This window comes from Haliotis asinina, chromosome 3 (assembly GCF_037392515.1).
Source record: "Haliotis asinina isolate JCU_RB_2024 chromosome 3, JCU_Hal_asi_v2, whole genome shotgun sequence".
Taxonomy (NCBI): Eukaryota; Metazoa; Mollusca; class Gastropoda; order Lepetellida; family Haliotidae; genus Haliotis; species Haliotis asinina.
Genome location: NC_090282.1, coordinates 36,400,371 through 36,414,051, shown reverse-complemented (window position 1 = coordinate 36,414,051; position 13,681 = coordinate 36,400,371). Strand labels below are relative to the sequence as shown.

At 40.3% G+C, this 13,681-nt stretch overlaps 2 protein-coding genes across 2 annotated transcripts; both read right to left on the bottom strand.

The window, feature by feature from the left end:
* Positions 1 to 384: 384 nt before the first annotated feature.
* On the bottom strand, positions 385 to 1,923 carry LOC137278854 (ankyrin repeat domain-containing protein 50-like). Its single transcript, XM_067811361.1, has one exon. The coding sequence runs from the start codon at positions 1,921 to 1,923 to the stop codon at positions 385 to 387; it is 1,539 nt and encodes a 512-aa protein (XP_067667462.1).
* An 8,830-nt stretch (positions 1,924 to 10,753) lies between these two features.
* LOC137278853 (ankyrin repeat domain-containing protein 50-like) lies at positions 10,754 to 12,283 on the bottom strand. The gene has a single exon (XM_067811359.1). The coding sequence runs from the start codon at positions 12,281 to 12,283 to the stop codon at positions 10,754 to 10,756; it is 1,530 nt and encodes a 509-aa protein (XP_067667460.1).
* Between the last annotated feature and the right edge of the window lie 1,398 nt (positions 12,284 to 13,681).

The following is a 13,681-nucleotide window of genomic DNA, read 5'->3' as shown; positions in this document are numbered from 1 at the left end:
GAACTTCAGTTTACAGTAAAGTAAATATTAAACTGACCATTTTAACATAACTATAAAATAATGTATATTAAGCCACATTATTATTCGTGTCCATCAGTATTGAAACTTTCTCAAGTACTTAGTATTAATAAGTGTTGTGGAATTTAGGGAAATGGGGTATGGTTACATCTGCATGTTGGTGGTTTTATCTCTGACACCGATTGGGTCGAGTGAATGTTACTTCTTTAAAGATGGAAGTATGGTGTTCCCTGATGGAATCTTTCTTAATCCGTTTATTACAAAGAAGGATGTTTTCACTTTGGAGAAAAAAATATATCTCAGTATGATGTATGTTTATCATTGATAGACTATATCTTTTCACATTGTCTAAATGACATCGGCCAGTTAATGTTTCCATTTGCCCAAGAGTGTAAGGAGATCACACATTTCCTTGCGTTTTCCCTTCTTTACTATCATTGCTGCTGTATTTCCATGCTTGTTTTTAGCGTTAACATTAACACTAGTGTTGGAAAGAATATGTTTAACCATCGTCACATGTCCTTGCCCACTTGCGAGATGTAGGATGTTGTCACCATGTGTGTCCACAAGTGAAGCATCACCTCCTTTACTCATTACCAAGTCCAATACCCGTCTATGTCCCTTAACTGCTGCCACCATCATTGGAGTCCTTCCGTATTCTCCTTTGCTGTTGATATCAGTAAAGTTCTGTGAGATGATATACTTCACCATCTCAACGTGTCCTCCACGACACACCCAATGTAAGATATTGTCACCATATGTGTCCACAAGTGAAGCATCACCTCCTTTACTCATTACCAAGTCATATACCTGTCTATGTCCCTGAACTGCTGCCACCATGATTGGTGTCATTCCGTAGTGTCCTCTGCTGTTGATATCAGTAAAGTTCTGTGAGATGACATACTTCACCATCTCTACCTGGCCTCCACGACACACCCAATGAAGGATATTGTCACAATTATTGTCCACAAGTGAAGTATCAGCTCCTTTACTCAGTACCAAGTCAAATACCCGTCTGTTTCCCTTGAATGCTACCACCATGATTGGTGTCATTCCGTAATGTCCTCTGCTGTTGATATCAGTAAAGTTCTGTGAGATCACATACTTCACCATCTCTACGTGTCCTCCACGACAGACCCAATGTAGGATGTTGTCACCTTTCTTATCCACAAGTGAAGGATCACCTCCTTCATCCAGAATGGAGTCAAACACATCTTTATGTCCCTTGAATGCTGCAAATATTAATGGTGTCTTCCCATTCATTCCTCTACTATTGATATTTACATGTCTCTGTGCGAGTACGTGCTTCACCATCCTGGTATGTCCTCCAAGTATGGCCACATGAAGAATGTTGTTGCCTTTAGCATCAACTGCCGTCAAATTACAACCTGCACATGCACATAAGTCAAAAATGCTTCTGTATCCAACCTGTGCTGCGACCATTCCGACTGATCTAGCACCACGTCCTTTGCTATTTATGTCCACAATATCCTGTGAGATGATATATTTCACCATCACCACATGTCCTCCTCTACAGGCTATATGAAGAATGTTGTCACCGGTTTTATCTAACAGGGACACATCGCCTCCCTGTTTGACAAGGTATTTTAGAACATCCATTCTCCCCCGGTATGCTGCTATCATCACACACGTCCTACCATAATGTTCTCTACTGTTGATGTCCACAATGTCAAGCGAGAGAACAAACTTCACAATCGCAATATGTCCTCCATAGCAGGCCATATGAAGAATGTTGTTCTCCATATTATCAAGAAGTGACATATTACAACCTTTTTCTCTTAGAAACTCAAACAAGATTTTATGTCCCCCTTGTGCTGCCAACATCACTGGCGTCCTTCCGTACGTTCCCTCTCTGCTGTCGATGTCGACTTGACCCTTAGACATGATTGTTTGCACCCGAGTTATGTCACCCTCTCTGCAGGCTTCATGAAGTAAGTTGTCTGAATATCCGCTCTTCTTATCTCTTCTCTGTTCTTGGGATTGGGAGGGATAAAACGTCCTTTCATCTGTAGTTTCATGAAATACGGGAGGGTACAACCTGTTTAAGCATCATTTTGCTTATGTTATCTGTGGTTAGGCATTATTGAGGATCGATACTGACTATTCCGTATGTACGTTTAAATATGCTTGAATAGATACTGAAATGACGAAACAATTGCAAACAAATCATCAGTATCATCAAGAAAAATGGTGAAGAAAGTTCACCTATTTTAAACCCCCTCTGCAATGTATAAACTTCTATTCGTTGATTGGGAATATTTCTCGTGAGATCATATTCTAGACCAAAATCTGTGTTTCCAAAAAATTAAATCATGACATGGCCCAGTCCTATCATATGACCATGATGTACAAAATCCATACTGCTATAAATGAGTTTGTAAGATGGTAAAATAGACAAGCATATACTTAACAAATCTGAAGTTGTTCAGAAGCCAGTTACCTTTCACACAGACAGACTTTCCATACCGGCTCTCCAAACATCTAGCACCGAGACTGCATGACGTGGTACTGCATGGACCCGAGATTACCTTAGACAGATGTGAAAGAACCATGAATGACTGTGCGCGTCCATGTATGTATCCCGGCTACTTTGTTTCAAGAGTAGCAAGCCCAAGTATATAATATTGCTGATGCTGATCATTTTGTTATTAGTTTATTTTTTAACAATCGGCAATGTATATTATATGTTATAAATAAATGATAATTGTGTTTTAATTATGTCTATTTTACGTTGCATCTAACCTTTAACAAAACTCATAATTGGAATTCAAACAAAATCATACAATCACCTAGTCATTTTGATAGGATTACATACTAACAGATACCTCTAACTTACGTCTGAATGTGTCTTCATGTCAGCTTTCAATCCTCCCTTCTTCATCCCATTCGAATCACCGAGTCTAAGACGACAAGTTAAAGTTTCAATATCGAGTTCGAATCTCAAGCAACCACCAGTTTCAATACATCTCGCTTGGCACATTTTGATGCCAATGTTCTTGATATAAACAACAGAACTCTCCTTCTGTGCCTTTTGTTCTATGCATTCGTTAATGCGGGATATGGACAATGCAACATCTGATAACACCACTGCCGAGAATAGGAACAGTTCCCTGAATATCCTCGAGAACACAGCTTTCATGATCAACTGTTCACAGGGGCTCTCTGGATACACAACTGCCGACTACAGGCAGTTGAAGACAAATACACTGATGGTCAAACAGCAGTTGTAATGGAGAGACCACTTAGCATAGTACAAAGCGAAATCAATAAACAATGTACTTTCTGGAAAAGGGAAAACATATACGTCTCAGCATCCTCGAGAAAGACTTTTCTACTGTTCCACCCACTTTCACAAATTTTAACATAAATTACAATACTTGGATAAAAAGTTCAAGTAAAAAAGTTTAAGTTTTACGTTTTACTTGAATTTTGTAAAAATAGAATTTGGCAATGGTGGTATTGGTGACCTGGGGCTATTTAACACCGATGAATTCTGCAATCGTTGTATCACTATCCTTTGTAAACGTTCATAGTGCCCTTGATATTTGAACATATTTGTTTGCCACTGTTACATTTCAGTCGGACACATTTCTTTTCCTTTTTAGTTACTTAGTAATAATATAAAAGTATGCAGGCCTCTGTGCCACAGAACAACAGCTGGTAGCACTAACGCTTACTTAGGGAGTGCATATTAATATTTATCAAAATAGTCAAACTGTGTCGGATGTGGGGTTCGAACCCATCAGTGCAGATCTGTGGACTGTGGGATAGATTATTTATTCACAATGCCATTCAGAAATTGGTCAAATGTAACACGTGTTATCTTTTTTATTACACTCACTCAGTAAAGTACTGATTCTGGTGGTCACGTATGTTCTCGCCATAATATAACTGCAATATTGCCGATGTGATGTTAAATATTAACTCACTCACTCACTGATTCTAGTGGTTTTGCTGGGTTGAATCCTATCTGGGACTCGAACCCAAATCCTCATTCAGGTACCTAATCGCCAACACACAAAGTGTATTATATAGAGTGATATGTTGAAAACGTCGCCACACAGACCAAATGGTGTTTCTATGGTACCTGGCCAAAGCATAACTGTAGCTCTCCCTCTGTTATTTTTCCCGTGAGGTCTCAGTGAGAATCTCATTTCTGGTGTCCCCTCGCAAGCACTGTTTGAACGTTAAAACGTTTGAACATAGCTAACAGAATTGGATTAAATAAGATGAAGTGTTCAGTACTTATAGGATAATGAAAATTCAAATACACTCTGTTTACATATGGGCTCCAATAGATCCTTTCCTTGTGCGCATGTTTTTGAGATTTTTAAGATTCTGCTTTCGCTTTCCGACAAGTTACATATTTCGAGTACTGTATTTAGCCTTATTCCAACAATATCACGGCTGGGTTCACACTAGAAATGGGTTTCACACATCGTACCCATATGAAATCGAACCTGAGTCCCTGGTTTGACAATCACGTAATCACTAATCTACACCACCCGCATCCCCACCCCTATCCCCACTCCATCAAGGTGACGTGCAAGTTTCAACAACTGGCTAGACACTGCAATCCCTAAATCATGACAGGACTCTCCGCCATTTTTAGTTTGAGATATTGTTTAAAGTCATTCTGGTTTCGGACGTACTAGAGCTGAACAAAAATATTATTTGAAATACCTATTTATGACCAGTATTCGAACGCTAAGTAATTTGTTGGATTTAAATATAAGTACAGTTCTCGCATGAAGTATTTCCGATGTTCATACACCTAAATGAAGTCCCTCCAGAGGACAAGAGTCGGTGTTAGTCTTGAAAAATGTACATGTGACAAGGAATAATTAATGAAGCTCTCGTTTTGGTATCTTGCCTATGATGAACAGACCCGGAATGGCCTTTCCCACAGCTAGATGTGTTCCAGGCTTGGAGATGTACAATAATTATACATGCACTAAAGCCATATAAACTGTACATGTACTGACGCATGCAAGACTACAGACAGAGCCTTAGAGATCAATATGGAGGATTCGGATTACATCCCTTTGCAAGTGTCAACTTACACTTGACTGCTACAGGTAGCTTTACGATTATGCACGTGCGATACATGCTAACCGTGACATGAAATCAACACCGCATATTCCTTCGAATGATAAGACTGCAATTTCAGGCATAAGATACTGATATTCCACGCTAACCTTTAGTTAAGACGAAGACAAATAGATGATTGGGGCATTGACAAGCACTTTAATTAGATGTTCAACAATTTTGTTTTTAAAAAAACCAAGGAAAATGTCATTTGCTTCGTGAAATGGATCGGTGGTCCTAAACATATTTGCTCAGTATATTGTGTTGATTCAATTCGTTGGGATTGTATCTGTTCCCAAATCGAGTGTGCTATAACAATTCATGCGTGAAACGCACGGGGAAAATGAACCTCTCGATATTTATCAGACAACCTGTCTCCCTCTTGTTTCAAGTGGATCGTTCTGTGGGGCGTTCCCAAGTATGCAAATTGGGGTCATTTGTCAGGTCGTGGATCATCTTATATGTGTTTACCAGTAATGTTAAACATGCCGCCTCATCACTGGCGATATTTAAGACTAGAGACAGAAGCTTGGAGCTCAATTAGAAGCATGCATGTGCGCAATGTCTGAATTTCTTTTCTTTTGTGTAAACTGTGTTACGAGTGTGTATTTTCTGTATAAATTTTTAACTATGTAATAATTGTTATTTGCATAATAGATGGTCAGCATTTTTAGGATTTTAGCAGCAGGTTTTCCGGAAATTATCTGCCCTTGCCTTTTTATTTGTTTACTTCCGTGAAACTGTTCTGGAAGCGATCCACGTGATTGGCGATGGTCGTATTTGCTCGAACTTTCGGGAAATGACTATATATATATAAATTCTATTTGCCGTGTTTTGAGGGACACATTCTGGAGTATACACATCATCGCCAACAAATCCGTCAACGTTTGATCTTCACAGTAGCCGTCAGACCGTTCACTGTGTTACATTCTGCATAACAATATATATATCAGTATTGTGAAATTGACTTGTGACTTTGTATAACTTGCTCTCTTGCTTAATACAAAAATCTGAATGTTTTAGACTTGTCTTTGTTCTGTTTTGCTGGTTCACAGGGAGTTTCTTACATCGTTTGTCACGGCAAATTCTTAACCGTAACAACTGAATGCAAATGATATCAGCGTATCAACTTCATGTGGGTACCGTGTGCAGGTTTTAGATCGTCACTAAACCTACAAGCTCGAGTATGTATAGTGTATTATGGCACTAACAAACCACAGACATCACTGAAACTGCATGTTTAGAGGGAATAGAACCATTATCATTGCTGAGCAGAAGACATAAACATTCGCGTTTATTGCGTGAAAATTGCGTTTCTTTTGCTGATCAGTATAAGATGAAGCAAAGCGGTTTCGGATGATCCTGACACAGTCAAGCTCACAATCAAATCATCCGCATCCGCTCACAGACAGTGAATGGTACGTCTCCCATGAAGGACTGACCACCCAAACCCACAAAGAACTTGATTCCCCAACACTGCAGACCTCTGTTATAGATTCAGTCAAGAGATATGGGTGTGCCGCGCCTTGAGGAAAACCTGGAAAAATGTAGAGTCCGGACACTTGGTATTGGGGATAACAGAAGGAGTGAATTCTATATATTTGCTGTGTTTTTCCTGGACCCTGACAATCTTATTACTGTCAAAAGGAACAGAATATGCAATGGTCTAAATAGTTCCATTGGTTTTATGATAAAGGACAAGATCAGATTTGTTGGCTTCAATACGTCTGAGGGTGATTCGTGATTTAAAGACTGTTCCAGCTTTTACTTCCCATGACGCGCTTCATATTCTGGGTGGTACAGTGGATGGACCTTTGTGTTTAAAACGATAAATGCAGACCTGAGGATTATGGTTATGTTTGAAAAGTCAGAAACTCATTACCACTTTTATGGTAAATGACACTAGGAAAGCGTTTATCTCACCTCGCCAAACTGACACAATAAAGTACTGCCATGTGGACGTGATGTATCAAAATTATATACGATTTCACTTCTTTGAGAGGCATCCACATATTGCTATGTATGTATACCATTTACAGTCTCACCTTGCCGCATACATGGGGCGGTAGAATAGCCTAGTTGTTAAAGCGTTCTTTCGTCACGTTCTTAAGTCCCGGATTTGATTCCCCTCACGGGTATAATGTATGAAGCCCATTTCCGGTGCATCCCGCCGCGATATTGCTGCTATTGCTGATATATTGCTTAAAGCAGAGGAAAACCAGACTCATTCATTCATTCGCCACATTCATAGTTGATCGAACCTCGACACGCCAACAAATCAAAGGATTGTTATGTAGACAGGAACCTTGCATGCTTTATGCATTAAATATATTGTATTGCCATTACTTATGTTGCATGGTGATCTATGCATTTCGGTCTGGGTGTTATATTCTGGATTCTGACAGTCGATTGGCGTAAACATGAATTTAGAATGTTCATTACTCCCAGTTACTTCGATGGACATTAATATTATTACTGCTTGTCAATGTACACGTCCGTCACTCTCTCCGTGGAAAGACATATGCATTGTTGTATTGACGTTTTTGACATTTGCTGAAAGGTGTCAGACTATAAGCCGTTTACAATCTTTTAGAATTCTGTTAGAAATCTTTAGAATTTTTAGGTTAAACTCAGCAGCAGTTTTCTGTCCAAATCCATGGAATATTCAAGTTCACCGGGCCGAGATGATGGACACATGATTTACACTGTGTTACATAACGGATTGCTTAACGAAGCAGATGCTCAGACAAAACACTTTAAAGTTCACAATGTAAGAAAATCCAATTCGTCAACATTTAAGGGTAGTCGGATTCCACTGTAGGCGACTTACATGTCGTCCACCACTACTGCTTGACAAGTATTAGATGAGCCAGCGCAGTGAACGCGTTTGTGACAAGCAGGCGGGGCAAGTCATACGGACGAATACACATGGTTGCTACAGGTAGATTGGCGATTAAGCACGAGCACCACGTGCTGACTGCGGAGTGAAATCAATACCGCTAGTGTTTAACACGTGTCTCGTAGAGCGATTTAATTCAGCAAAACACCATCACGACACGATTCTCAACAGGAAATTGAACGTTTCAATAGGTAACATCCTGTTTCCCTCTTGTTTCAAATGGAATGTTCCGGGGGCATTCCCATAAATGCAAATTGGGGTCATTTGTCAGGTCGAAGCTCATCTAATATTTGTCAAGCAGTTCATCCACGTACCTGGCCGGCGCCATTGAGATGGAGTAGACATCATGACCACTGCAATCAAAGTCAATGACACCACACATGATGAAAGATGAAAGCTGATTCAATTTGACCTGTAATTGTCGGTAGAGGATTTATCGTCGGAATGGAAAGTGAATCACAGATGCAACTGTGTCCACAGATAACCGATTTGACGGGATGGAGATACTGAGGGGCGTGGGGTGGGGTGGGGTTGGAAGTGGGGTTGGAGTTGTCATGGTCTCGGCAAGGTTAACTCCTACTGGACGTACTCAACTGCACGGGGTCAAAGGTAATCCTATATACCGAACAGTGTTATAGGGACGAGATTCAGGCTACCATTGCAAACTATGAATGGCTTTTATAGTCGACCCTCTTTAAAGCAAGACGACAACGCAAGGCTTTATTGGGCCAACATTGTGACTGAATTTCCTTAGGCAGCAGGGTGTAGAGCGGTTGGAGACATCAGCATGCTCGTTACAGCTGGTTTTTGATCATTGCTTCCATAGTCTTATATAGATTAGGGCGGACGGAAATAGGTCAGCAGGATTTTGCTCTATCAGTTCCTCTATTTGGTATTGGTATGGCCATGGCCTGTTTCCATGTTAAAGAATCCTTTCCACTTTGGTCATTTGAATTTGAATTGTAAGTTTAATTGGGATTTTAGAACTTTATGGGGAGATGCCATCTTATTTGAATAGAACTCTTGCGGGACTGTTGCCTTCTTACAGTTATTGAGAACATCATGCCAGCTTTCAAACAACCCATTGTGCTCTTTCCTAGTCTGTTTAATTACCTCGGTCCACCAAGGTTCCAATGGCTTCTGTACTTCAGGTATTGTAAAAGAAATCGATTCTTTAGTTAAGTTAGTTGCCCAGTTTGCCCTGTTATTGAAAAGAATTTCACTATTTTGGGGGTCAGTTTGGTTGACCTGCTTACACAGGTTTGGGAAATGTATGCAGTCGCCTTTTTGTCCTAGAGGTTTGGTTCTTGATGATTACTCTGGGTTTCATTACTTATGATGCCTATTTTTACATGGATGGGAAAGTGATCGATGTCTTACGGATCCTTATCAACTTCCCACTGAGTGCAATAAGCGAGGTGAGTGTTGGAATACCCAAATCAATACTGGAAAATGCCATCAGAACCTTGATTGCCTCCATGTTCAAAAGTTTTCTTGGTTTATTTTTGGTATATGTTTATGTTATTTATAGTTGCATTTTCATTGGGTTTTTTTTGTGTTTGTTGTTTACTTGTTTGTTTGTATTATTTTGGATACCATTTGTTCTAGATTAGGCGTAATCACCTTCAACTCTATGTGGTGTATGTCCTCCTCTACTAGCTAACTTAACCGGAACGATTCATTCCTTATTTATAACCAGGTGGGATTATAACCTGGGAGTGAACCATTGTTGTGTTAATGAGAGGTATACATGCTGTATACCATCCATAGGCTGAAAATTGAACAGTGTAAATGAGAACGATGTCAGCTTTAATTTGTGTTTGTACTGGAGCTTGGGTATGTTTGTTTGTGCATGTTGGTGGTTTCGGTGAAGTGCATGTGGCGTTATTTGAAGTAATCTCTGATACCGATTTTGTCTAATGGACATGGTTTGGTTTTAAAGATTTTATATGGAAAATGTTATTTGTTTGAAGATGGATGTGGATTTTACCTATGTCAATGATTATCTGCCAATTTCCATGCTATATGGGTGTGTGGAAAGTTGTTTGCAACAGAGGAATGGGATCTTACTATGCAGTGTAGGCACAGAGGGCGCAGGAGCAGTGACGTTCTCCGCGTTCTTTTCATCGGGGCATTCTAAACATAGAGTAACATTATTTTGCAGACTGAACATATGGCTTTACATCTAGTTGATTTGTAGAACAACACGAGATGGTATTTGGGACATTGGAATGTTTGGAGTTTTTTAATCACATGATAATTGTTGATGTTGGATGGGACTTTCCGTTTCGTGTTGAGGTGATGCGTTTGGTACTAGCGATTTGTTTGCCTCCTTGGATCCTCTGTACCCCTATCGCTTACAATTTGTGATATTTTGTCAGATGCAGTATGATCTGTTTGGGAATAGTGGTGCATGGACATCTCCTTTAACAATAACACGAAAACTGACGACATGGTCAGTTCGTTATCGATTAGATGACAGACTATGGGGAGAGTGTAGTGAATATTTATCATGCCGATGGCATAGAAAATGCTGTATGATATTGGCTACTGCCTGATTCTTGGTTTGTACAGTTAAATAAACACTAATGGAATTTACCTTTAATCCATTTATTACAAAAGAGGATGTTTTCACTTTTCAATATTTTATCTTCGTAAGATGGATGTTTATCATTTATAGATCATCACTTTCCACAATGTTCAAGTGACATGGGCTAGTCAATGCTCCTATTGCCCCAACAGTGTAAGGAGATTGTACATTTCCTTGCATTTTCGTTTCTTTACTAGCATTGCTGCTGTGCATCCACGCTTGTCTTTAGCATTAACATCAACAATAGTTTTGGAAAGAATATGCTTCAAAATCAGCACATGTCCTTGCCAACTGGCGAGATGTAGGATGTTATCACCATTCGTGTCGACAAGTGAAACATTACCACCATTACTCATTAACAAGTCAAATACCCGTCTATGTCCCTGAGCTGCTGCCACCATGATTGGTGTCCTTCCGTAATGCCCTCTGCTGTTTACATCAGTAAAGTTCTGTGAGAGGACATACTTCACCATCTCAGCGTAGCCTCCACGACATACCCAATGTAGGATGTTGTCACCATTTGTGTCCACACATGAAGCATCACCTCCTTTACTCATTACCAAGTCAAATACCACCCTATATCCCCGAGCTGCTGCCGCCATGATTGGTGTCTTTCCGTTTTTTCCTTTGCTGTTGATATCAGTAAAGTTCTGTGCGATAATATACTTCACCATCTCTACGTGTCCTCCAGTGCACACCCAATGTACGATGTTGTCACCGTTTGTGTCCACAAGTGAAGCATCACCTCCTTTACTCAGTACCAAGTCAAATGCCCGTCTACGTCCATAAGCTGCTGCCACCATGATTGGTGTCCTTCCGTCACGTCCTCTGCTGTTTATATCAGTAAAGTTCTGTGACATAATATATTTCACCATCTCTGCGTGTCCTCCACGACACGCCCAATGTAGGATGTTGTCACCATTCTTGTCTACAAATGAAGGAGCACCTCCTTCATCCAGTATTGAGTAAAACACATCTTTATGTCCCTCGAATGCTGCAAATATTAATGGTGTCTTCCCATTCATTCCTCTACTATTGATATTCACATGTCTCTGTGCGAGTACATGCTTCACCATCCCCTGATGTCCTCCAAGTATGGCCACATGAAGAATGTTGTTGCCTTCAGCATCAACTGCAGACAAGTTACAACCTGCACATGCACACAAGTCAAATATGTTTCTGTATCCAAACTGTGCTGCGACCATCCCGACTGTTCTACCATCACGTCCTTTGCTATTTATGTCCACATAGTCCCGTGAGATGATATATTTCACCATCTCCACATGTCCTCCTCTACAGGCTATATGAAGAATGTTCTCACCGGTTTTATCCAACAGGGACACATCGCCTCCCCTTTTGAGAAGGTATTTTAGAACATCCATTCTCCCCCGGTGTGCTGCTACCATCACACACGTCCTACCATAATGTTCTCTACTGTTGATGTCCACAATGTCAAGCGAGAGAACAAATTTCACGATCGCAATATGTCCTCCATAGCAGGCCATATGAAGAATGTTGTTCTCCTTATTATCAAGAAGGGACATATTACAACCTTTTTCTCTTAGAAATTCAAACATAACTCTATGTCCCCCTCGTGCTGCCAACATCACTGGCGTCCTCCCGAACTCTCCCTCTCTGCTGTCAATGTCGACTTGACCCTTAGACATGATTGCTCGCACCTGACTTACGTCACCCTCTCTGCAGGCTTCATGAAGTAAGTTGTCTCCGTATCTGCTCTTCTTATCTCTTCTCTGTTGTTGGGATCTCAACGGAGAAAAGGTCCTTCCCCCTGTAGTTTCATAAAATAATGAAGGACACATCATTGTTTAAGAATCGTTTTGCTTATGGAATCTGTGATTAGGCAATATTCGCTACCGATACAGACAAATATATTACGGATTCTCTTTTTAATAATGGTGAAGAAAGCTCACGTATTTTGAACTCTTTCTACAATGTATAAAGTTCTATTCCTGCATCGGGAATTTTAGATCAGACCAAACCCGTGTGTTCCCTAGAAATTAAATCATAAATGATAAAAAGGCCATGTTCTATCACATGGTAGGATATATAAGGTATCCAAACATCTACAGATGCATGTGTAAGATGGTAATAAAGACAAGCACGTGCGAACCAGTTAGAGGCAGTTACCTTTCACACAGACAGGCTTTCCATATCGGCTCTCCAAACATCTAGCACCGAGACTGCATGACGTGGTACTGCATGGACCCGGGATTACCTTCAGACAGACGTGAAAGAACCATCAATGACTGTGCGCGGCCATGGATGTCCCCTCCCATGAATTCGTTGTGAACTCTTTACAGAACATTCAGCACGTAAACATGTCTTGCTTTTATATCTAGTGTCGACACGTGGGGACATTCATTGGTATGGGTAGTGTTTCGAATCGGTTATAAGCATTACCATTTCCTTTCAAATCAGAAAACATTCATTTTCGTCTAATGTACATATATTGCAGACAATTATCTCAGGTCCACATATTGAATCTAAACAAAATCATATAATCACCTTGCATTTTGATAGGATTACGGACTAACAGATACCTCTAACTTACGTCTGAATGTGTCTTCAGGTCAGTTTTGAATCCTTCCTTCTCCTCCATTCCATTCGAATCACCGAGTCTAAGACGACAAGTTAAAGTCTCAATATCGTATTCGAATCTCAAACAACCACCAGTGTCAATACATCTCGCTTGGCACATTTTGATGCCAATGTTCTTGATAACAACAAAACTCTCCTTCTGTGCCTTTTGTTCTATGCATTCCTTCACGCTGGATATGGACAATGCAACATCTGACAATACCACTGCCGAGAACAGGAACAGTTCCCGGAATATCCCCGAGCACACAGCTTTCATGATAAAGTGTTTATAGAGGATCACTGGATACACAACTGCTGACTACAGGTAGTTGAAGACAAATACATGACTGCCGATCAGACAAATAAGAATGACGCATGCAGTTGTCATATAGCTACCACGTAACACACTCTCATTGAACAAGTGCAAAGCGAGATCAATTAAGCAAGAGATATTCTGGTACATGGAA

Bases quoted from the DNA above. Each gene is read 5' to 3' on its own strand.
- LOC137278854 (XM_067811361.1), bottom strand. From the start codon at position 1,923: ATGTCTAAGGGTCAAGTCGACATCGACAGCAGAGAGGGAACGTACGGA.
- LOC137278853 (XM_067811359.1), bottom strand. From the start codon at position 12,283: ATGTCTAAGGGTCAAGTCGACATTGACAGCAGAGAGGGAGAGTTCGGG.